The sequence below is a fragment of the Equus asinus genome, chromosome 6 (genome assembly GCF_041296235.1).
Source record: "Equus asinus isolate D_3611 breed Donkey chromosome 6, EquAss-T2T_v2, whole genome shotgun sequence".
In the NCBI taxonomy this organism is placed as follows: domain Eukaryota; kingdom Metazoa; phylum Chordata; class Mammalia; order Perissodactyla; family Equidae; genus Equus; species Equus asinus.
Genome location: NC_091795.1, coordinates 63,173,730 through 63,199,256, shown reverse-complemented (window position 1 = coordinate 63,199,256; position 25,527 = coordinate 63,173,730). Strand labels below are relative to the sequence as shown.

Below are 25,527 nucleotides of genomic sequence, written 5' to 3'. Positions count from 1 at the left end.
AGCACTTTTTTTGCGTGTGTGAGGAAGACTGGCCCTGAGCTAACATCCATTGCCAATCTTCCTCTTTTTGCTTGTGGAAGATTGTTGCTGAGCTAACATCTGTGCCAACCTTCTTCCATTTTATGTGGGATGCTGCCACAGCGTGGCTTGAGAAGCAGTGCTAAGTCTGCTCCCAGGATCTGAACCTGCAAACCCTGGCCCCAAAGCGGAACATGTGAACTTAACCACTACACCACTGGGCCGGCCCCTTGGTAGGACTTTTGAGCTGGCAAATGACAGCTGTCTTTATCAGAATTCATCCTAAACTCTCATCTGAGAGATTTCAGATTATTAAAAAATGAAAACTACCACCACACTTCCTATATGTCTTTTGTTTTGGCAAATATCACTGATACAATCATGGTTGTTCTTTGTTCTTGTTCTCGCAGTCTCTCACACCCCCGAAAAATGCTGCTCACTGGCGGCTGGGTTCCCGTCTCTGCCGGAAAAGAGCCATGAAGGGGTCTGGTACGTGTTCCGCAGTGTCCAGGAGAAGCTCCTTACAGTTTGAACATAATAGTCTGTTACCCCCTCCCCCCCACCCATGCCCACAGAAATATTGGTGCACCCCTCAAAAAAACAAGCAGCAATTCCCTTTGCTTAGTTCCCTGGAGTCCTGCAACCTGGGAGCGGGGTTGGCAAAGGACTGGGGCAAAAAGAGGGAGGAGGGCAGGATGGCCCCCCTCTTATCAACACTGCTTTTCTTTGCCTGCCCCAGGGGTGACTCTGGGGAATGCCAGATCTGGGGCAAATCACACCAAGTTCTCAGGCCACCTTCGCTGAAAGGACAAGCATGGCTCTCTCCAAGTCAAATCCAGTTCTGGTGACCAGCAAGGGCAGCCAAAGGGTAACCCAAAGCCAGCTAGAGGAGTTGACAGGGGTAGGCCAGAGGAACTTGTGCAAACTGAGTAAATTGGCTCTCAATTCCAACTGCCAGAGCTGCCTCAATTTTCCTTCACCCATCTCCTGGCCTCTGGGAGTTCAGAAGAGACCTCAGGTGCTCAGAGCAGCACCCAAGGTCAGGAAATCCTGTCCCCCGCTCCTCCCCCTCAGCAAGGACTGGAGCTGCATTTGTAACCTGGACAGGAGGGTATCCATGGGGCAGCTGGGGGTGAGGGGTGCCAGGAAGACTGCCTTCACCAGATAACCCCTTGAGGCTGCAGAGGACTAAGCACCAGGAGCCTGGGCTCCGCTTGACAAAAACCTTCCCGCGGTTACAGATGTCCAGAAGCACAAAGGAGTGGGGCTCCTGACACTGAAAGTGGTCAAGGGCACTCTAAGGTCACGTGTCAGGCAGTGGCGGAGACCTCCACGTTGGGAAGGAATGCGGACACCTTCTAACTCTCAGGAGTCTTTACTTAAAAGCTTGCCCTGACTCTCCTGTCTTCTGGAGTCTTCCGTCTGTGTCATGCAATATATTTCAAATACAGAGGGTTTTTTTGCTTTCTGGCCTGACAGTGATTTCTTGCGTGATAGCCTCAATTCCCACACCGGCCTGTGAGCACTGTCGCCCCGGAGGCGGGGCTACCATAAACTGTCTCCAGCAGGGGGTGTTCGTCTCCAGCAGGGGGTGTTCGTCCCTCCGCTCCTTCCTCCAGGCCGCCCGGTAATCCTTTGAACTTCTTAGCACCCCACGCGCCCGGCTCAGCCCTGCCGAGAGCTCGGGGCAGCTTGATCACAGTCTTTAGACATCAGAATTAAGAAAGAAAGAAACACCAAGTTGGACAAACAGCTTAAACCCTTTCAGAAATCCAGGGCAACGGGATTCCGCAAAGGACAGGCCAGCCAGTTAGCATGGGGGGGAGTCAGGCTGGAAAGAGGAACTCCGCTGTGAAGACAGTCAATAAGAAGTCTCCGAGGGGAGGCGTCCCGGGAGGCGAGGGCCCCGGCACCGGCCTGTTTTCCCCCGAGTCCCCGCGGGGCGCGCCAGGCCCGCGTGTCCCGGCAGGGCAGGGCAGGGCAGGGCCGGAGCGGGCGGCGGCCGATGGCTCCAGGGGAGGCTCGCTGTCGGAGTTGGGGGCAACTGGCCGGCCGGCCTCTGCCTGGATTTGTGACGTGCCGGGGGCAGCAGCGGTGACGGGGCCACCACACAAAGCCGGCCCGTCTAGGCACGGCTCTCCCAGGCCGAGAGCCCCCATGGGATGGGGAGGGGCCGGGGAGCGAGGTGCCCCCGGGCGCCCGGGCTCCGCGCAGCATTAAAGTGAGCGCCGAGGCGGCGGCGGGGGCCGCGGGGGGCTGGCGCCGGGGCGGCCGCGAGCGCCCACCGCGCGCCTGGCTGCTGTGGCCGCGCTGGCCGCCCGCGCGCCCGGCTCGCCGAGGCCGCGCCACGCCCCCGCGGGGGTGGAGCGGCTGCCCGGGGCGGGTCCGCAGCTGGCGGCGCCGGGGCCCGGGGCGGGGGCTGTGGCAGCAGCTGCAGCGGCGGCGGCGGCGGCAGCGCCTAGAGCTGCTGCGGCAGAGGCGGAGGCTGCTCCGGGACGCGGCCGCGCCGCGCAACCAGAGCCCCAGCCCGGAGGCGCCGGGCGGTGCGCTGGGTGCTGCTGCTGCCGCCCGCCCGCCGCCGCCTGGGCCCCCGCTGCCCCCCGGGCCCCGGCCGCCGCCCGCGCCCCCGTCGACCCCGCCCGCGAGTGTGCCCCAGCCCGGACGCCGCCCCCGGCCAGGTCTCCACTTCTCGGCCGCACCTCCCATGACAGCGCCCGCTCGAAGATGGCTGCGAAGGGCGCGCACGGCTCCCACCTGAAGATGGAGAGCGAGCTGGAGCGCTGCCGCGCCGAGGGCCACTGGGACCGCATGCCCGAGCTGGTGCGGCAGATGCAGACGCTGGTCGTGCCCGGCGGCGGAGGCGGCCGGCGAGCCAGCCCGAGCGCCGCGTTCACCTCTCTGGACACCGGTAAGTGAGGGAAGGGGATGGTTCCTAAGGACGGAGCGCGCGAAACGCGCCGCCTCCTCCAGGAAGCGCGCCCCGACTGCCCCCCGTCGGCGACGGCCGCGTTCGGTATTACCCTTCCTGTAGTGCTGGTGTTAGGAGTTCCCAGGGTGGTTAGGAAGGTTCTTCTGCCCCAGTAGAAAAGTCACATGCAGGTTGGGTGCTTTGGGAGAGAGAGAGAAACGGTTTTTGCTGTCTGCCCTTCAGGATCTTGTGGGCAACTGTGTCTGCTGTGAAATGGTGCTATCCGCACGTATCAGATCAAAGCATGGGCTGGACTCTTGCGCCGCCCCGCCACCAGCACCCCGGCCCTAAACTCCATAGGTGAAGGCTGTATCTGTCTCTCCTTGCCCTCCCTCTCTTTCCCCAAGTCAAATTGACAACGGAGCCCTGTCCACAGCAGACATGGTTGTGGGGGTTGACGGGCGCCGGCGAGGGTGGTGGAGAAGTGGGAACGAGGCCTAATGAGCCTCAGTTTTCTCATCTGTCGTCGGACTCGGGACCCATCCGGCCCTGGCAGTCGGTGGCTTTAGCAGTAGGGCTGGTTTGGCTGGGCTGGGCTCTCGTGCTGGGGTAGGAAAGCACCCAGATATGGCAGTGGGGAACACCCCATCCCAGTCTCCAACCTCAAATCCTGTCTCTGGAGCCTTCATCTCAGCCTGGAGAGGCCTCCCTGAGCCCCCTCTTTCAAGCCACTTCAGAGCCCTGTGGAAAGAGGCAGACAGTGAATAAATACAGATAGAAAGAGTTTTAAAGACCGCCCAGCCTGCGAAGACTCTGCAGGGCAGGCGGGATGATAATAGTGATAGTGATAGCTGACACTTATCTAGCTCTCACTGTGTGCCAGACTCTGTTCTAAGCATTTTAAGCAACTCATTGATTCCTCCCAACAACCCCTGCAGGCAGGTACTCTTGTCTGCCCCACTTAGAGATAAGGAAACTGAGGCGCAGAGACATAACTTGATCATCCAGCCAATAAGTGATGGAACCAGGATTTAAACCCAGGTTTCTGAGTTCATCCTTTTAACCACTTGCATTCTTACCTCTCAAAGATGTGTAGCACAAAATGCCAGCTTGAATTGTTGCCAAAATGGATGGGGAGGCAAGGAGGTGATCAGAGGGCAATTGAGAAGGTTTCGGGAAGCAGCCGAACGTGTCCTGGCTTCTGACTGGTGTTGGGAGGGGCAGAGCGTGTTTGCCCAATGAGGAGGAAGGATGGAAGGATACCCAGGGGGCTGGCCAGGTGTTGGGGACTGACAGTCCGGTTGAAGCTTTGAGGTAGGTCTGAGTGTGGTGGTGAGGGGCAGTGATCAGAGCCAAAGGTGCATGTGTGGGAGAAGCTGGGGAGAGCCCCTCTTCCAGGACAAAATTACAGGTTCCCCTCTGTTCCCTGCCTGGGTGGGTTGATGTGGCGGGGTGGGACTGGTGAGTGTAAGAAAGGAAACTGACCCCCACAGAGGGCACTGGGACCTGGGCGAGGTATGGGAATCTGAGTAACATTAGCACCACTGAGAATCACTCTGGGCCCAAGATAGGAACCAGGGCCTCCTCAAGTCTGTACAGGACGGTATTTCCTAAGCTGTTCTTTAGAGGTCTCAAGGAAGTTGAGTAATTAATTAATTGGTATCCCAGGAAGAAAAGGTTTAGGGAGCCAAAAAAGTTAAGAAATTGAACTTAATGGATCAGTATGGTTAAACAGGCTTTTTAAAAAACTGCAGGACTTCTCAGAGCCTTTAATATGCTCACCTGCCTGTGATGTACAAACCAAGGTTAGAATAAAAATACTACATTTCTCAAACTTACTTTGATCATATTCTACGAAGCGCTATTGGGAAGCACTGGTATGGCATAGTTTATAAATGGTATGGTATAGTTATAAAGTGCTTTCTCAGTTTTATTTTGATTCTTGTAAACAAGCCTGTGAGGAGGGCAGGAATTATTGTCCCCATTTTAGACATAGGGACACCAAGGCCCAAAGAGGTCATGTAATATGTATGTGTCAGAGCCTGTACCCAGGCCTGAGTCCCTGTCACCAAATGACAGAAGGGGGTCCTGCAGCCTGGCTTGGCTTTGCTATGGGAACTGACCAGCACTAGGAAGGAGATGGAGGGACAGTGGGGTCTCTCCTGCCGACTTTTGGGTTTGGTTCTATGAGCAGTTTTTCTCCCACTGTTCAATCCGGATGAACTATCCCAAAACGCACGCGTATGCACACACGCACATGAGGAAGGAAAGCAAATGACCCCAAAGCCCGTGCATAGGGCGTTTTTTGGATTGTCGGCTATTTTGGTTCTCTCTCCACGCGGTTCCTGGATCACTCGAGGGATTGAGAGCCTGTTTTTTGGGTGGGTGTCGGTGCTGACCCCCTGCAGCCCAGGAGCAAGATTCTCCAAGTCCCACCTGGCCTGTTAGAAGAGACTCTTAGAGTCAGTGACTGGAAGCTTCAACAGTACCATAATTTGGGAGAGGGGAGGAAAGTCCTGAGGGAGGGAGCTGAATCCCAGTGGAGCCCTATTTTACACACCGAGGCCTTGCTGTGTCTGTGGGGTTTGTAGAAACTGAAAATAGCTCCCACAGCATTGATTTCAAGACAGGGAGTAGGAGGGGAGGACCCAGCTGTGGGGGGCCTCTTACAGGTCGGTGGGCGATAAGGATCAGGAGATGCTCTAGCAGAAGGGGCCTCTACCCCCTTTTCCTGTCTGGGGAGGCTGCTCCCCAGCCACCACCCACCCAGGGGGAAGGTGCTTGCTACTCTTTGTACATTTTCTTTCAAACTCACATCCGGTTTAGATTTGGTCAAAATGGAGCAGGGGAACCCCGGAGTGCTGCTGGCTGAGATGGGGTTTGTTTGTGTAAAAACAAAGAGCCCATCCAAGGGGTTAAAAAAAAAGCAGAAAGAAAACTTTATTATGAAAAATTTGGAAAACATCAAAGAAGTAGAGAGAAGAATGAATCCCAAGTATCAACCAGCGTGAGTGATTGTGAACTCACGAACTATCTTGTGTGAGCTATACCCGGACCTGTTTCTGCCCCACACTGCAGTATTTCAGTATGTCTTTATTAATAAGAACTCTTGAAAAATATATAACTACCATCCCATTATCACAGCCCCCCCCCCAAAGTCTAATGACTAAATTTTACAGTTTTTTTGTTAGATTCAGGATCCAAATGCAGCCACACCTTGCATTTGGTTAATAGGTTGGGTCTTTTATTTTCCTCTCCAACGTTTTATTATGGAAATTTCAAACATGCGGCAAAGCCGAAAGAATTTTGCGGGAAACTCGTCAACGAGATTCTGATATTCTTTTACTGTATTGCTTTATCATGTGTCTGCCCTGTCTCCATCCATCTTGAGGCTCCCCTAATCTGTACTCATCCCCCATCTTTTGTTTTTTAGCCAAATGATTTTTTTTTTTGTTTCGAACGGGAGATGGTTCTGAGCATTTCTTCAGTTAACGTTAGTGGGAAAGTGTTTGAGGCAGGTGGCTCTCGCTGTGGGTGGGAGGTCCCAGCCCTCTGCAGACCTGTGTGGTGAGCAGCTGCAGGGACCACTGTGTCCCCATCTGACCCAGTGGGGAAGGGCTTGCTCTGAGCTCTGGGCGCAGCTGGCTGGACCCAGGTTTCCTGACTGTGAATTGGCGGGTTGTGGAGAGGGGAGCACTGCCCTGTAAATGTGGGTTCTGAGGGGGAGGCAAGTGTCCTTGAAGTGGGTCCCTGTGACCTGGTGCCCTGAGAGAGGCCTGGAGAGGGGTGGGGCCTCTGCCAAGGGAAGGGGGCTGGGCTGGGCTGCCAGAATCAGCACCCAGCTCCCAGAGTCTGTTTCACTGTGTCAGGAACATCTTCCTAATGCCCCTGGGAGGGGAGACGCAGAAACATTTTACCCAAACTGGGATAAGAGTAGGTTTCAGACGAGAGGATAAAAAGCAATTTGTTTTACCTTTGGAGAAGGACAGGAAAGCCTTATCTGGATTCCTATTTAACAACTGACAATCTAGCACTTGGAATTCCAAAACATCCTTCAGTTCCACAGACGGGCCAGATGAGATTAGTGGGATGGAAAGAAAAGGGGAAGGAAGAGGAAGAGTGGAGCAGGGAGGAGAGTTGGTCAAGGAAGAAAAGAAGGTAAGTTCCCAATGCCTGCTCAGTGTCTGCCTAACAAAAAGCGGAGACTGAGTGGGGAGTGCAGAGGGAGAGGGACCCGAAGTGTTAGTGTACAAAATGGTCTAAAACTCACCAAGAACAGTTCTTATCTCTGTCCTTACAATTACGTACTCTTAGCATGTAACCTACTGTTTACAGCTCTTAGATGGATCGTTATTTCTAAACTACCAGAAGCTCTGCTCTGCATGGGCTGCAAGGGAGACAGACTATTCTTTGGCTGTGTTATGTTATTGTTATGGGCTGTTACCATAACAATATTGCTTATCTTAATTTTCATCTATAAAATGAGAATAACAGCTACATTTTAGGACTATGCAGATAAAATGATACTATATAATAAAGTACCTGGCACTCAGTAAGCCCTCAGCAAATTTTAGTCCCCCTTTTGCATTAAAAGGCACTCTTGTGGTTTAGAGCAGTGCTTCTGAAAAGATCTGTGGTGAAGGATCGGTTTTATTTTAAATTCCCAATCTATTACGCTCTGATACTTCCATAAAATACATAAACTGTTACCCCCCGAATTTTTATTATTCCATCCAACAGATTCGTAATTATCCTGTCACATTATTATCCACGTTTCTGAACGTGTACTCTAAGTTTCTCCACTCATCTCCGGGGACTGGGTCACAAACGCTCGCAGGCCGCCCCTCCCCCCTCCCCCCTCCCCCCTTCTCCACGGAGCACACTGTGAGTGCGCACGTTTCGAGGACACTCCCATGATTTTGAGGGGCGTGCGCACCCCGGGGGAGTATTTCAAGACTGAGGGTTGCCCCGGAAGGAAGCTGGTTTCTCTTGGCCTGAAAGGAATGGAGCCAACGAGCTGTGGGGAGCTCTGGGCGGGGCGGTTGGGTGGCGGAGGCGGGGCCTGGTAGCCCAATGGCTTTGCCGCGAACCCCGCGCGCAGGTGCTCCCCACGGCCGAGGGCGGGGACCAGCCCGGGAGGCGGAGCCTGGGGAGGGGCGGTTCCCTTGGAAGTTGCTGGTTCCTACTCCTACCCCTGGTTTTACAGATGCAGAGCAGGTTAGGGGAGAAAGCAGCTTGTGCAGAGGCCCGCAGCTCAGGAATGCCGCTCAGGGACCCACTCCTAAGCAGCCCACCCTCCTCCTGGCTGAGGTTTGGAAATGAAGGAGAAGAGTGCCGTTTATTCCCAGTTGATTTTGACTTTATTTTTCACTAGGTGATACATTAACATGGGTCGACATTCCAAAGGTATCAAAAAGTAAAGCGTGGAAAGCCTCTCTCGGCTTCTCTCCTTTTCCCCGGAAGCCAGCAAGGTTCTCAGACGTTTGCTGTCCTTTCACATATTTTTATGCATAAACACACGGTGGCCTGTGACATCCACTGTGTGCGCTCTGCTTTCTTATCATTTTTTGGAGTTCATTCCATAACAGCACATCCAGAGCTTCCTCATTCCTTTTTATGGCGGTGTGGCGTCCCTTTTTATGGATCTTCCATGCCTTATTTAATCAGCCTCCTGTTGAAGGACATAAAGGTTGTCTCTAATTTTCTGCTGTTATAAAGAATACCGCAGGAATGACCTTCGATATAGGTCATTCTATGCATGTGCAGGGATGTCACATCTGTAGGAGTGAATTCTTGAGTCGATGGGTTTGTACAAAAATAATTTTGTCGGGCTAGACCGGTGGCATAGAGGTTAAGTTCAGGCGCTTCACTTCAGTGGCCTGGGGTTTGTGGGTTCGGATCCCAGGTGCAGAGCTAGCACCACTAGTCAAGCCACACTGTGATGGCATCCCACATAAAATAGAGGAAGATTGGCATGGATGTTAACTCAGCCCCAACTTTTGTCACACACACAAAAATAGTAATTTTGATATATGTTGGCAGGTTGCCCTTTATAAACGTTCTTCCAACTTCTACTCTACCAGCAATGGATGATGGTTTGAACCAGGTACTTTTTGGGCCATTTCCTCCAAATGTTAATTTTAAAAATCATAAGGTAGGCAGCAAAGGCAACCGCTAACAGGCTGTGGCCTCTTCAGAGGGAGACTCTCCTGTGACTGCTCCCTGGGCCTTGGGGGTGCTCTCCCAGAGGCATCTCCCTTATGCAGGGAGGGAGATTCTTCAGAGGCATGCGATTTGGTACCAGTGGCTTTGAGTTGTGAGCAAATGGTGATGGTCCTGAGAGTAAGGAGTGAGTGGCATCCTCGGGTAGGTCTGAGAAGGCCATCCTGGCAGCAGAAAGAGCTCTGTGCGGAGACAGGACCAGGCGCACATTCCTGGAGTCATTTTGGATTGGCAGGGAGCTCCCTGAGCCTCGGGCTTCCTCGCGGGGTGGGGAGAGGATCCGATTCGCTCAGCAGCTGTTTACTGGACGTCCGATTGAATGGTGGGCTGGTCCTCATCCTGGTTGCAGGGGAGGAGCAGTGAGCAGTCACACACAGCAGCAGCCAGCTGAAGTTGTTGTGAAACCACATTCGACTTAAACCCTGCACCCTGAGCACCCACATCCCACCCCCGCCAGGTTGCCTCTGGGTAGGTAGCAGGAATATAGGGACAAGACTGGAGTGTTCAGTGCTGTGGGGGATGCAGCAAATTAAACCAAGCAGTCTAAGTTCACCTGCCAGGTGGTGAGGGCTGCAGATACGCTAACATATGTGAGAGAACTCTGGAGAGTGCCCGTACCAAACGTGGTCAAGGATTTTCCTTGTCACGCAGGTAAATCCACTTCCCACCTTAGCTCTTCATGTTGGTTGCTAGGTTATCCCTCATTATGTTAAAATAAATACCTTAAAACCTAGAAAACCGGTTATGGTTAGACGGAAATTAGGAGCATGTGAAAATGCATGGTTAAGCCACCTCGTATGTTTTTCCCCTTCAGTCATGTTTGTATGTTTTTCCCCTTCAGTCGTTTAAGGGGAATCCTCCTTGGTTTAAGAACTTATTACCCATTGTGGGGCCTGCGTGTAACTTTGTCCCTCATTTTAAATTCTGAAATTTGGGGAATTTGTCCCAAGTCCTGGGAACTCTGCCTCCCCAACCACTAAACTACAGAAAATAAACCCAAAGGGGCCATTTGTACAGTGACCTGTTGTTTTTTTAAGCTATTGAAGTTTATGGAAGCCGTGTCTTTCTGTCTTTTCTCGGATCTGGACCATTCGCCTGCGGGGGTGGGGTGCTCTGGTGGGTCCAGGGGCGGGTACCAGTCTGCACATCTGCTGTGTTCAGGGGATCGCCGCCCTGTTTTTCAGATGACTTTGGGAAGTTGCTGCTGGCCGAGGCCCTCCTGGAGCAGTGTTTGAAGGAGAACCATGCCAAGATAAAAGACTCCATCCCTTTGCTGGAGAAGAATGAGCCGAAGATAAATGAAGCCAGAAACTATCTGAGTAGTATCCTTAACCAGGGGAGGCTGTTGGTAAGTTGTCAGCCCCCCAGGCTTGGGGCCTTCTCTCCTTTCTCCTGCCTCCTGTCTGCGGTCAAGCCCTCCCTGGGTCATTTGGTGACCTGAGCAGCAAGTCTCTGTTAAGGGTTGGCCTTGTTCTGTTCAGTACAGTAGCCACTTGCCACGTGTGGCTCTTGAGCACTTGAAATGTGGCTAGTCCAAACTGAGATGTGCTGTAAGTGTGAAAACACACTGGATTTCGAAGACTTAGAAGAAAATGAAGAATGTAAAAAATCATTAATTCTTTACCTTGATTACATGTTCAAATGATAATATTTTGGATAAATTGGGTTAAACAGAATGTTAATTAAAATTAACTTCACCTATTTTTACCTTTTTTTTTTTTTTTTTTTTGCTGAGGAAGATTTGCCCTGAGCTAACATCTGTGCCGGTCTTCCTCTATTTTGTCTGTGGGTTTCCACCACAGCATGGCTGCCACCAAGCAGTGTAGGTCTGCCTCTGGGAACCAAACCTGGGCTGCTGAAGCAGAGCATGCCAAATTTAAGCACTAGGCCATGGGGCCGGCCCCTATTTTTACCTTTTTTAATGTGACTAGAAAATTCTACTAGAAAAACTTAGATTACACATGTGGCTGAAGTTATATTTCTGTTAGATAGTGCTTGGTTGATCTACTGTGTGCCTGCTCCTTTGGGCTCTTTGACGGTCTCGGAAATAAAAGTTCAGGGAACCCGTGATCTAGTTGGAAACAGGCAAACGTGCAGAGTTGGCTAGCGACAGAAGAGCTCAGTAACAGGGCAAGCCAGTTTAAGTCCATATGCATTTATTGAGCACCTACTGTATGCAAGGCACCAAGAGGAGGTATACAGGGAAGTATAATCACAGCTTTCTCTAGACCTTTACTATGCAAAGCATGGTCTACCTATCCACAGTATGCGAGCTGGTTAGGAATGCAAAATCTGAATCAGAATCTGCATTTTAACAAGCTTTCCTGGTGATTCATGTGCCCATTAAAGTTTGAGACTGTTCTAGATTACATTGTATCCTGAGCTATAATAGAGGTATGGGTATGTTATTAGAGACCCAAAGAGGATGTGATTTTCCAGGCGATGTTCCAAAGTAATGTAATATATTCACTGACTTAAACATTATATTGCAACCTACTATGCGCAAGGCATTGTGTTCTGTATTTTGAGGGCAATAAAGATGAGTTCAGTATGGACCGTGCCCTTGAAGAGCTTGCAGGTCTACTGGGAAAGTAATTCCCATTGGCAAATTGTTCAAGGTGGGCTGTGACACATGCAGCACGAGTGGTGTCCATGAGGCGGCAAGTCTGAGGGGCACACTCCCTGGAGTGAGGTGGGGGATCGACTCAGGGTGATGCAAGTATGAGAATTAGACCCTTGTGGGGGCTGGATCTTGAAGTGGGGAGGGATTTGGATATAGAGAGATAGGACAGGGCCTTCCAAACTAAGGAAGCAGAGTGTAGTCTGAGGGTTCCTCTTATAAGAATTTCATTACAGGGCCGGCCCCATGGCCAAGTGGTTAGGTTCGCACGCTCTGCTTCAGCATCCCAGGGTTTCTCCGGGTGGGATCCTGGGCAAGGACCTAGCACCACTCATCAGGCCATGATGAGGTGGTGTCCCACATAGCACAACTAGAAGGAGCTGCAAGTACAATATACAACTACGTACTGGGGGGGCTTCGGGGAGAAGAAGAAGAAAAAAAAGATTGGCAACAGGTGTTAACTCAGGTGCCGATCTTTGAAAAAGGAAAAAAAAAATAGAATTTCATTAAAGTAGGTCAGTGAACTGGAGTGAAAGGGAATGGTGGGTAATTAGGTTATCAAAGTGCATTGGGGCCAGAGTTGGGGCTGGAACACCAGGCCAAGAAGTGTGGGCTTTTTCTGTAAGCAGAGGGGGGAGAGGACTGGAAGCCTAGGGTTACTGCCTTTACACTCCTTGGCAGGGATTATTGTCGCTTTGGGAGGTTTTGTGTTGGATTAAATAGCTCCTTGACCCTGAGCATGTTCCCTGACCTCTCGGACCCTCCAGTTCCTCATCTGCCAGTCGAAAGAGTTAGACTTGATTGGTAGGTCCCAAGCTTTTCCTACCAAGACCTCTTTTAATTTTTTTCTTTCCAGTAGACTCCATTAAATATTTAAAAGTTGTTTTTAGAATAAAAATGGCTCAGGCTTATTATTAAAAATTCACTAAATAAACAAGTCGTTTGAATAATTTTTGCCATGTTTGCCACCCCCACCCCCATTCCCAGAGTTGAGTGCTGGTCACCATTTGGTGTGTGTCCCACACTCCTTTCTCTCTGCCTTAACAAACACACGTAGACACATATACAGCTTTGTTTTCTTATTAATTCACAGGATACATATTTCACAAGTTGCTCTTTTGCACCGAGAACTTTCACTTGGAGCTTTCTCCATGCCAATACCTCATTCTTTGTATTGGCCAAAGAGTATCCACATGTATTGTTGTGACAACTGTTTTGTCTACCAAATCACATTTATTACGTACAGATTTTACTGTGCTTTATTAATCAAACATGTACATAGGCACCAATAACGTTGAGAAATCCACTGTTATCTAGGCCAAAGCTAAAAACTTGATGTTGATCAGGCAAAATAAAATATTAAAAGTGGTTTGTGGGATTCTCTGTCTTACCCCAAAGGCCAGGGTGTGGTGGGCGGCGATCTCTCCGGGCAACAGATGCAATCTCAGGCAGATTCCCGTGTATCCTGAGTAGCTCTGATGGGATGAGGATGAGAGGCAGGAGAGGTGGGTCCTGAGGCATGTCCTCAGGGTGGTCTGAAACTTTCTTCTCTCAGTGGACTCTGGGATCCTGTCCAGCTCCCTTCTGTGGAGGTTGGTGAAAACAAATCGTCTGTCATAACTTATCCACTGAGCGCCAGGCCTTGTGCCATCTCTTTGGTGCTTCACGGTAACCTGCAATGGTATTTACCATTTCCCTCATTTTCCAGGTGAAGAAACTGAGACCCAGGAGAGGTTAGTCACTTAGCCAAGGACCACAGTAGCAGGTGCAGGACTTGAAGGCCTGTCTGCCTCCACATCCCAAGTTCTCATGCTCTTTGCCACTTCTTGGTGCTATTTCCCAGCGTACTGGAATAGAGATAAAATGATGACACAGAAACTGGATTAATCTTAGCAATGATGACATGCCTGCTTTTAGAGGTCCTATTTTGCATCTGTGAATTATTTCCTCATCTGTTCTCTCCTCTTTCCTGGGTATCCACATGAGGTCATTCTTTCCTTTCTATTGACAGAGACAATGAGGTACCAAGAGACTAGGTGACATGCTGGCTCCACACAATGGAGGGATGGTTCCCCACACTGAGTGACCTCCTGCACAGCATCCTTCCACAGGGCCAGGGCTCTGTGGTTCCCTGACTGTTGGATTGACTGGCCAAGAACATTTCAAATCCAAATGCAGGAGTCCTGCAGAGTGTAGCCAACTTTTAATTCTGCCACATAGGGCCATTAAAAAAGCAAATAAAAACAATAGCAAAACTGTACCATTGTCTAGTACCATCACTCCATAAAAGAAAATACATCTTAATACCAAAAAGCAAGACAGATATGCTTTCAGAATTAAGGGCAACTTTAAAAAAATGGTATAAATTTGGCTTTATGAAACATGCACCACATTGTTCTCAATTCTTCCCCAGCTTGGTGGAAGTCCTGTTGTAGACTGTCATTGGTCTACCAGGAACCGCTCACTGTAATTTACAGCCTTTCATCGTCCGTCTGAACCTAGCTGCCCTCTTCCCCATTTACAGTAGGACAGGATAATAATAATGATTACTCATGCCCTGTATTTATCTAACTCCTTTCTAAAGAAAAGTTCAAAGCTCTTTTCTGGACTTTGCCCTATTAATGCTCTTGGCATCACTGTGATGGGCGGTGAGGGGTGAGTGTTGTTCTCTCTCCCTCACAAGGGGAAGACAAGGCCCAAGCAGGGAGGAAATGTGCCTGTGGCTTGAGACCGTGTTGGGGGAATGGCAGAGTCGTTGCCCAGCTTGGAGGGACCGTGGGCTGCATGCCTCGGCAGGTGTGATCTGTGGCCCTGGCCCAGCGAGTGGGTGGCCTCTTCGAGGAGACTGGCAAATGCCCTTGAAAACTTCAGCCTTTGAGAGGTCATCACTGGTTAGCAGGGCAGGTGTGCAGGGGCCGATTGGGTGCACTTGGTAGAGGCGTTGTAGGAGTTCAGCAGAAGGGGGCTCCCTGTAGTCGGGGAGGCTTCCAGGAGGAGGTGGGCCCGAGCAGGGCCCCAAAGGATGAAGGAGGATCTGGGTGGGCTGAGAGGAAGGGAGACTGTTCCAGGGAGGGGACCTGTGTGAGCAAAGGCAGAGGAGGAATGTGTATCTACAAAAACTGAAAGGACCCGTGAGGAAGGAGAATTTGGCTTTGCTGGGCTGCATTTCCCTTAGTTGGCCTCTGAGAGGGCAGTAGATGGTGGGAGTGGTGGAGGCTTCCCTGGGGTCACAGGTACCCCAGACTTTGCTCTCCCCGCAGGGCGTCGGGGCAGCACCTTCCTGCCAGTGACAGAGGTGGGGGATGGGGGCCAGCGCTATGTTTCCAGGGAGCTTTGTGGACAGAATTGCTGCTGTGCCGTGGGGGTGGTGCCCAGAGCCTGGCCTAAAGGGGTGGGGGCCGGCTGAGCACAGAAACGGAGGCAGTGGGTTGGAGCCAGTGGCCTCAGAAGGTGGGAGATCTTGGAGCCAGGCTGGGCCCAAATCCAAGGCCAGGGCTCTCGGGCAGGGCTGGCCAGACCCCCTCAGGTCCTGAAGGAGGCCGTGAGAGTCCTTGTATGGGGTGGAGATTGGGTGTCAGCAGCACTTGAGAAAGTAGGGGAGTGAAAACAGGTCTGAATTTAGGCCGTTTTGGCATCCTGGATCCTGCACTTTCACCTGCTTTTGATAAGACGAGGACCGTGGCCCGGCTGGCCTTCACTCTCCTGTCTCTGTCCCATGCTGCTGCTGTGGCCATTCTCCCCTCAAGGGTCCTGCTGCTGTGGGTGGGGGGCTTCAGCTCCAGGCCCCTCATCTGCATGGGCTCTTTCTGAGGCCTTTCACCTAGTTGTATATTTGTACATATATGTGTATGAAGAGGACCCCCCACCCCCCAAATATAAAGCTTTAGGCCTCACCAAACTTGCCTGGGTCCCTGACTCCCCACTTGTCTTGAGAATAAGTGCCTGGACTCCTGAGCACCAGCCTTGAGTCCAGCCTCTGGGGGCTTCAGGAGAGGGAAGACGGCCCAGTCTGCAAGCTGCCTGCAGTCTGGTCGGGGCGGGGGGGGGTGGGGGGGGGTCATAAGATAGACACATGTGAAACAATTAGGGCCTCATGGAAGAATTTCAGTGAGAGCCACAATGTAGGCCGTGGACTGCAGGTGTGGAGAGGAGGGAGTGGTTGGCATGTGCTTGAGGGTCATGGAAAGCTTCCTGGAGGAGGAAGGGAGTTCTGAGCAGAGTCTTTGGCAAATCATCATGGTTCATTGGGGGATAATTCATTCCACAGTACAAGGTGGAGATGGGGGCAGGAGCCTGCTAATGTGCTTCTTGTCTTTTCAGCCACAGTACATGTGTGAGGCCATGCTGATCCTGGGCAAGCTGCATTACGTGGAGGGCTCGTACCGAGATGCCATCAGCATGTATGCGCGGGCTGGGATTGATGACATGTGCATGGAGAACAAGCCCCTGTATCAGATGCGGCTGCTGGCAGAGGCCTTTGTCATCAAAGGTAAGTGTGGGCGCCGGACGGGGCTCCCCATCAGCAGGCCTGGCTCATTACTCTCTGGCCCCCATGTAGCAGGAGCAGGTGGCAGCTGTAGGGCAGTGGATGCTCTGTTGATGATGGGCCTGCAGGGCTGATGTCCCAGATACTTATCCCCTAGTACTGCCCAGGCACTGACCAGCCGAGGGGACTCCAGTGGTAACCAGCCATGCCAGTGCATACTGACGGATGGCAGGCACCAGGCTGGGATGTCAGAAGACTCAGGTTCTCACCCTGGCGCTGTCAACAGCTAGTTACCCAACTGAGTGCCTTTGGGTGAATTACATCTTCACCTTTCTTAGCCTCAGCTGACTTATCTGTGAGACAGGGTTGTAATACCTGCCTTCACGGGGTTACCATGACCAAGAGGAATCAGTTGTGTAACCACGTTGAGAAAGGCGTAAAAAATGTGCCAGCTCCTTGTCAGGCTGGTGCTGGTGACTGACGCTGGCTACAAATCGGGTGTTCTATGCTATAGAGCAGTCTGTCACTCCTCAGGTATTTGTGGGCACCTGTGGTGCTGGGATCCAGTGATGAGCAGGTCCGAACCAGTTCCCAGGGTGAAGGATGCTCTGGTGGGGACCTGGGCACACAGGGTCAGTGATGTAGAAGTTTCACGATACGGACTGTGGGTGGCCCACCTGGGGAAACAGTGCTGTTGAACCGCCCCTGATGGTGTTACATGTTAGTAAGAGACCTGCCCCAAACTTTGCACTTCAGGCTCCTTCCCTGGATCCCTGAACCCTGGGATCATGTAGCCTGAGGGGTGACCCTTGGTGGCAGTGACGTCTCAGAGCGCCTCAGACCAGACCGTTGCCAGGAACCTTGGATGTTTTGATCATCTCCTTATTCCAGCACAAACCAACCCGGAGAGAAAAGTCTAGAAATGCAAGTGGCCCTGTGGGGATTTGGTCTGGCGTTGGTAGAATATTTGTCACCTTCTTTTCCATTATAGATAGGGACATTCTCCCCATCTTATATATGGGGAAACTGAGGCCCAGAGAGGATATGTACCTTCCCCAAAGTTACCCAGAGATTTATGGTGGAGCCAGGATTGGAACCTCTACTCTCTGACATGGGCCTTGGATTATGAGCCTCCCACCCCCATTCCTCTGTCTCCTTTAGGTCCTGGGGGACTGACTGTGACATCTGTGCAGGGCACAGCCTCCTTTGACCCTGGCTGGTGGGACCCAGGGCTGTTTGTCCACCTCTAGGTCCCTGAGCCCCTTTCCTTGTTGAGAGACTGTTCACACCATCCCAGGAAACCTGCTGAGATTGCCACCCTGGACAGACTCGGCGCCAGACTATGGGAGGGCAGGTGCCCACCCGGGATGGTCCAGTGTGTGGGGTCTTGTCCCTTTGCTCTCCCTTTCCCTTCTCTGGCATAGGCCTGTCTTCAGGGTGATCTTCATTTGGCCTTTGGGTTTCTTGGGCCTCTTGGAAACCATTTCTGCCACCGACTCCGTGAACCTAACACCCTTCCGTAGGGGTCCTTTCCAGCACTTTTTCCTGTAGACCTGGCTCAGTACCCACTGCTCCCTGTCTCCTGCTCTTTACTCTTTCCAGCCTGCCTCCAGCTTCTTGGGGGAGCACAGTGCCGGTGGTCAGAGGTCCTGCAGGGGAGGTAAGGAGCCAGGCGCCACTGGCGTGGGCTGCTTGGTCATGGGCTGCGCTAGCTCCCTGTCCCACACTGACTGCACGTGGCCTCCCACTCCCTTCTCCTCTCTGCCTGTTCTCTGTGTCCTGTTGCAGTGACCACGCCCTGCTGCTTGGCATGCCGAGGTTCACCCGACCCTGCGTGTGCTTGAGACTTGCACGTGGCCTCCAGGATGTGCATGAGGTTGACCTTCCTGGGTTTGGGGGAATCCAGTGGGTCTCCCCATGAAGAGAGTAGGGGATGGGGATGGCTGGTCATTGGTCCTGACTCCATTTATGAACAAGGGGGTTGATTTCATCGGCTTGGGCTGCCGTAACAAAACACCAGAGACTGGCTGGCTTCAACAACAGGAATTTGTTTCTCAGTTCTGGAGGCTGGGAGTCGAAGATCAAGGGACCAGCAGGGTTGGGGTCTGGTGAGGGCTCTCTCCTTGGGTTGCAGATGGCTGCTTCTCACTGTGTCCTTGCATGGCCTTTCCTCCATGTGTGCGCGTGGAGAGATCCCTCTCTCTTTCCCTTCTTACGAAGCCACTAATCTCATCATGAGGTCCCTACTTCATGACCTCACCTAACCCTAATCGCCTCCTAAAGGCACCATCTCCAGATACCATCACATTGGGGGTTTGGGCTGCAACATGTGAATTTGGGGGGACACAAACGTTCAGTCCATAGAAAGGATGGTGGCAGCAGGAGGCCACAGAGTTCACAGAATAATACTTATTAAGCCCTCACTCCGTGCCAGTGTACCCCTGCTGAATGCATACATCAAGCCCCTGAGTAAGTATTCTCTTCATTCCCGTGTTATAGATAAGGAGTGAGGCTTGAAGAGCTGACGGGACTCATGTGCATTTCACTGCGAGTGGGGCAGCCTTGAACCCAGGCATCCAGAGCTTGTAAACACCCTGTGATGGTGCTGCTCAGGATTCTAGTCTGAAAGGAATCATAGCGATGATCTAGGCCAATCCCTCACGGTACACATGAGGAAACTGAGGCTGGCAAAAGTCAAGCGTCTTACCTGAGATGACGGTTAGCTTGCCTTTGAACTGGAATGCTCCAGCCCTGGCCGCCTCTCAGGTTCATGGTGTCACACTCCATGTGACCTCCCCCTGGAGCCTTCCCGGCCTCCTCACGAGGACTCCGCCTGGCCAGGCCAGTACACCACAGCTTATTTACCATTTTTCATTGGATTCTGCTCCATGGTTCCATTTGGTACCATCCAGTGGGGCTGGGAGTTTGGTTCTCAAGCACGCCTGGCCGGAGGGAAGAGGACGGAGCCCTGCGTCGTGGGGGAGCCTGAGCTAGGCAGGCCTGGAGGCTCAGTTGGGGCGTGGGTGTGGGTGTCTCCATTATGGAGCACCTGTTCTTGTTGGAGGAGTGGGAGCAGGCTCTGCGTCTCTTCACCCCCGCTCCCAAAAGACAGAAAAACACACTCGACTCACCCGCTTTCCCCTGCAGAGCAGAGGGACTTGGTGTTGTGTCCCTTTGAGGCAGCACTCACAAGGACTCGGCCTTCCTCTGAAGTTGGGAGGATGTAGGTTAGACCAGAAGATGCTTTCTGATTCCTGGAGGGACGATGCCTTTGGCATGGTCATTCTGTCCCTGAGGGTAGTCAGAGGGGCCCCTAACTGGGCAGTAGGGAGATGGGGACTTCAGCCTCTCCAACCTCCTTCAGCCCTGGGTAGAGTAGGAGCCGTGGCCTCTGGTGAAGTCCCGCACCACCATCCCATGGGCCTGCTTGGTGTGGAAGCAGCCCAGAGCCAGTGATGTTGGTGCGCGAGTTGTTCAGAAAATTGCTTTCATATGTCAACATCAGTCGTTTTGGTCCAGAATGGGGAGTCTGCCCCTCTCCTGCCCCATTCCCCAGGTGCTGCAGTGGCCCCATTGTGACTTCTGCCAGCCCACTGCCCCCTGACCAAGTGTGTCAGACCAGGGGAAGGCCCTGGAAAGGAAATGTTCCCTGCCCATTTCCGGGGCAGATGATAAATATCTGTTTTTGATGGCACAGCCCCACCACTGTCTTGGTTTGTTTGGGGGGAACATCTTCCATGGACTTTGTATTAAAAAACAACCTAGAGGGGCTGGCCCTGTGGTGTAGTGGTTAAGTCCAGCATGCTCCGCTTTGGCAGCCCAGGGTTTGCAGGTTCAGATCTCAGACATGGACCTACACCACTTGTCAAGCTGTGGTGTGGCAGTGACCCACATACAAAATAGAGGAAGATTGGCACAGATGTTACCTTGGGGTGGATCTTCCTCAAGCAAAAAAACAGAGGATTAGCAACAGACGTTAGCTGAGAGAAAATCTTCCTCACCAAAAATAAAAGGAAAACAACAACCTAGAGTCATTTGGTTTCAAGGTCCTCCTCAGAAGGCCCGTCCACAGTGCCACCTGCTCTCAGGAAGTCCCTGGCACAGCCTGCTTGTCTGATCTGCTTGCTCCCGGCTGTCAGCCCTCTCTCCCCTCTGAACTTGAAGCCCCTGGAGGACAGGTGGTCATTTCTTCTGCACCCCTAATCTTCTCTCCCTCTTCTCCCTTCCCAGAGCCTTGTGTTCCAGCCGAATGAGGTCTGCTCCTAGACTCCAACGTGATCTACAAAGTTCTGTCTCCACCTTTTCTCGAGCCACTGTCCTTGCCTAACATGCCCTTTTTTCCTTACTCTGCACGCAGGTTGCCCTAACACTCCCATCACGCTCAGGTCGGGTGCCTCGTCCACCAGGAGGTTCCCTCAGTTGCAGCTACAGCCTGTAGCATTCACTTCCTCCTCAAGCTCATTTGCACCTTGGCCTGGTCTCCCCAGTTAGAGGTCAGTGTGTTTCTCCTGCCAGGGGTCTGGTCTCTCGTAGTTGTACCCCTCAAGGTCCCTGGCCCAGCTTCTACAGGAGAAAGTAAAATTTCCCAGCAGTTGATTCAGTGTGTGCCGGCTGGGGGTGCCACAGTGAACAGTTAGGGTCCCTTCCTTGAGGCAGGGGCAGGCAGGTGAGCGGCTCGAGGAGAAGCAGCGGCTCTGGAGGAGGAGCTAAGCTTGCAGTTTGCTCTGGCAGAACTGATGAGTCATAAGCTCCCTGGTGCCACACCTTCCTGCCTAGTCCCTGATTGACAGGCCATGGTGTTGGTGAAGTCTTCCATTTGGAAAAAGCAGGAAATGGAAACACCCCAGGTGCCTGGTCTGTAGCTTATTACTGCAGCCCGCTGGGGCAGGACAGCAGACTTCCTGCCTGGCCATGGTGCCCCAGCCACATGGCTGCCCCTAATTCTGTTCACTGGGGAGCTCCGCCTTGACCTCTTGGCAGGACCATTCACCAAGTCCCCCCTGGGGCTGCAGCTCCCCAGCAGCCCACTTCCAAATGGGGTGTCATGCCTGGGATGGTCTTATGAGCTGAGCAGTCAGAGGGCTTCTTGGCCAGGTTTGGGGTCCATCTGGCCCTACAGTTCCCCAGAGCTCCCTAGTCATAAGCCTCTGGGTGTTTGGTATCAGCTCTTCTCCACGGATGAGAAACTAGAGCCAAAGATTGTGTGACTCAGAGCCCTTGGCTCTAGATCCAGGCCTAGAAGTTTCTGTCCCTGAGGCCTCCTCTCAGCTCCCCAGCCCTCAGTTTAGTGGGTAAGCAATGGGCTGGGCTGGGAGTGCACATGCCCCTTGCCCCCAAGCTGCATCTGGCTCTCTAGCAGCATATGAGAGCCACAGCACAGGGTCCTTGTAAGATCCTAGGCAAGTCAGGCCTTTCCCAGGCCCCAGCCTTAGCTCCTAACGGGGTCCGGTCTTCCTGCCTTCTCTGCCACTACCTTCAGCAGGTGCAGAGGATTTCCAACCCCAATTATCTGCATTGACCCTCAGCCACCTTGGGTTGTTGTCCACAGGCAGAAAGGGCCCCTTAGTAAAATCGTGTTGCCCAGAGGGACTGCCAGAGTGAAGCTGGCCCCTTTTTGTAGGCCTCACTATAGGCCCTAAAAAGTGTCTAACACAGGCTGATATCCTGAAGTGTTCTGCCAGATGCCCTAAAGCTCCAGCCTCCATGGCCCAAGGTCTTGCCTCAAGACAAAAGAGGCTGCATTTCAGCCGGGGATGCTGCTGTGTATCTGGAATTACACTTTCTTAGCTGGGAGATTCCAAATCCTCACTGCCATACCTGACCTCAGCTCAGCCAGTCCTGCACTTCAGGAGCTGTCCCCTCTGACATCATGCTTCTGCAGATGTTTCCGTATAACTAGACTTATGGTTGTAATGACAAAAATGCAACTCCAACTAGCTGGAAAAGCAACAACAAAAAGGGGGCGGGGACTGGAAATTTATGGGCCCATGTAATTAGAAAGTCATCAGGGTGGGTGGCATCAGGTATAGCTGGATCCAGAGGCTGCGTGTGTTGAGGTCTTTCTCAGCAGCTCCAGGTTTACATGGTCCTGCAGCATAGCACTCACAACCTCAGAAGGAGAGAGGGCCTCGGGGAGGGTTCTCATTGACCTGGCTTGATCTTATGCCCACCCTGGAACCAGTTACGGTGACCAGCATCTAGGTGGCTGGGTTGGTGCCAGGGTTGGGATTTCCCCAGTTGAATCTTGTGGACTGAGTTGGAGGAATAGTTCCTCAAAGTAAAATCAGGGTGCTGTTACCAAAGTAGGTGAAAGGTACAGAGGGCAGAACTCTGGAGCTCAGGCAGAACTGACTCACCTCAGGTTACACCAGTAGTGACCCAGATGGGATTTGAACTCGGCTCTCTCTGGTTTTGGCTTTTGGGCTCATCCCTGATGCCCAAGGAGTACTTGTTTGATTGACCTGCTCTGTTCCCAAGAGGGAAGTGAGTGTGGGGCCTTCCCAGGTGAACTGGGAGGTGAGCCGGAACTTGAGAAGGAATGGTCCGCAGATGGGTGGAAGACGTGCCTTCCAGGGAAAGGAAAGTTCAAAGGGAAGCCCTGGGGAAATGGAGCTGGCTTGTTTGGAGGTGGGGTGTAATCACACCTTTCTGGAGCTAAGAGGGGGTGTGTGTGGGAGAGACTTGGAAATGAGGGGCATTGAGAGCCCAGTAGTGAGACTCAGGGAGTCCCTTTGCTGGTATTCTAGAACTTTGGCCCTTGGTAGCCACACCACGAAGTGTGGCACAGCCTGTTTCCCCTAAAATCGGGCTCACCTGTTGGTCAACACGCTGCCTGGGCCCATCTGGAGCTGAGGGGCCTTGGGCCCTAGACTAGGACGAAGGCTTTGTGGATCCTGGTGACAAACTGTCCCCTTTTCTGTTGGTCTGAGCTCTAAGGGGTATCCCCAGCTTTGACAGACGAGCAGGGTGCATCAGGGCCCGCTCTTTCGACATCTCAAGCCTTAGCCAGTTCAGCCCCTAAAAGCCCCAGTGCCTCAGTCCACCTGTCAGAGGGCTGTTCCGTGGCAAATGGCTTCCCTCTTCTCTCAGGCCTGTGTGGCTTCTGTTTCTCTGGCGCTAGCTCAATGTGGTAATAACGTGGGGAATGATGGCCCATTTCTCCAGCCATGAGTCCTGCCCTGATCCCCACAGACCTTAGTCATTGGTGCCTAATTTGGGGCTCATCGTGGCCCCGCAATGGGCTATGGGCCCCTTGAACACCAGTTCTGCCCTGTGTTTCAGCCTAGCCAACCCCCTTTTTCCTCTCGCTCACAGCCCAGCACCAGGGAAGCCGCGGTCCATGCTCCGGGCAGGCTCGCTCGCTGGCTGCCTGGTAGAAGATTGGCCTGGCTGTGGAGAAAAATGGCCCAGTTCACCCAAAATACTGCAGCGAGATGCTAAATTGTGAAGGTGCTGTGAAAAGTAAAAATGTGAAACACATTAAGCAGCTGTGAGAATTATGATTTGCAAATTCTCTTCTCCTCACCCCTCAAGGTTTCTTTCCCTTTTTTTCCTGTTCTCTTTCAGTCAATGCAACCCCAAGCTATTCTGATTTCACCTGGAATTTTGTGGCTTATTAAAACTTAAAAATAAAAGAAAAAACACCAGGCTGCTCCTAGGGCGGGATCTGGTGGCATATTTGGTTTCTGCTTGTTTCAGTCCTGGTATGGCAGGAATTAGCTGTTTATTTTGGCTTCCTTCTCAAAGGGGTGTGGGCTGTTCGCTCTGTGGGGAAGCGGGTCAGCTCTTCTGGTCCTGCTGCCCTGGCCCCAGACTGTGGTCCTCCACAGAGTGAGAACCTGGCTTCCCGATGCAGAGGGAGGAGCAGACTGCTCTTGGAGTGTCTTGGGAGGAGGCTGGGTGTGTTAATTGTGTGTTCACCAAACCTTCATTGAATGCCTTCCTGGGCTGCGGGATACAAAGCAGGGCAAAGCGATAAATAGACTCACAGGAGGAAAACCTGAGGGCTGGAGAGAAAGAAGTTGGTGTGGTCTCCCCACATCTTCTCCTGGCAGCCCTTTCTCCATCGTTGGAGGCTACCCCGGAAAGTAGTTGGTTGGGGGTATGGTGTGTGGACAGGGCTGTGAGGAGTGAATTTGAAGAACCAGCATTGACACGAGGGCCCATCCCCTGCCAGAGTAGACAGCTATAACTCAGCCATCAGATAGACACGTGAAAGATGAGCTACTCTGGACTGACCAGAAGCCTGAGATTTGGGAACCCCTGGTGGGTCATGGAGGGTAAGGAAGACACGTGGAGTCTGGGTGGAGAGAGCAGAGGGTGCTGAAGCCAGAAGACCTGGATCTTGTCGGTTGTCTGGCACCTTTACCTGAGGGGTGTTGGAATAATCTCTTCTCCCTGAATTAGATTTCTCACTAAGAGGTCATTGTGAGCATCACTTGAAAATGTTTTCTGAGACCATACGTCCTGCTTTTTATAATGCCATCTAATTTAACTTTCATGGCCAGCCTGTGAGCTCAGCATTGTTAGTATCCTATTTTGTGCTTGGAGAAACTGAGACTTAGATCTCTGTAAACGTTTTGAGGTATATCCTTCCAGTCTTTTTTCCTGTAGGTTTATATGTGTTTTTTTAAACAAGAATAAGTTCATACAATCATTTTTTTCTTTTGAGGAAGATTAGCCCTGAACTAACATCTGCTGCCAATCCTCCTCTTTTTGCTGAGGAAGCCTGGCCTGAGCTAACATCCATGCCCATCTTCCTCTACTTTATATGTGGGATGCCTACCACAGCATAGCGTGCCAAGCAGTGCCACGTGTGCACCCAGGATCTGAACTAGCAAACCCCGGGCCACCGAGAAGCGGAACGTGTGAACTTAACCACTGCGCCACCGGGCCAGCCCCCAATCATATTTTATAACCTGTTTTTAAAGTGGATATTTTATGAACCATTTCCCAATATATACATCTACATCACTACTTACAGTGGCTTCATAGCATTTCATTGTAAGAATCTATTGTAGTTTAGCAAACTTGTGCCCTGTTATTGGCCTGTGGGTTAAATCTCGTTTTTTTGCCATTATAAACAATGCTGCAGTGGATATCCTTGCAGCCAAATTTTGTGTACATCATTACAATTTTTTTTTTTAAAGATCAAGTCCTAGAAGTAGAATTACTGGATCAAAGTGTATATACTTTTTGAAGACTTTGATACAAGGAGTCAAATTGCCTGCTTTTTTTTTCCCTTCAAATTTTCAATTGGTAAAATATGCATAA

The 25,527-nt window shown here is 52.0% G+C and overlaps 1 protein-coding gene across 2 annotated transcripts in view; it reads left to right on the top strand.

Moving 5' to 3' along the window:
• Positions 1-2,466: 2,466 nt before the first annotated feature.
• Positions 2,467-25,527, top strand: part of TTC7A (tetratricopeptide repeat domain 7A) — a 121,028-nt gene continuing 97,967 nt past the window's right edge. Inside the window, exons 1-3 of one of the 2 annotated variants that reach the window (XM_014833136.3) lie at positions 2,467-2,926; positions 10,333-10,496; positions 16,089-16,257. In XM_014833136.3, the coding sequence (XP_014688622.1) occupies positions 2,743-2,926; positions 10,333-10,496; positions 16,089-16,257 (517 nt within the window). In that variant the 5' untranslated portion in view covers positions 2,467-2,742. Of the gene's footprint in view, positions 2,927-10,332; positions 10,497-16,088; positions 16,258-17,856; positions 17,915-25,527 lie in introns of those variants that run through there. The other variant, XM_044772371.2, reaches the window with a different exon arrangement.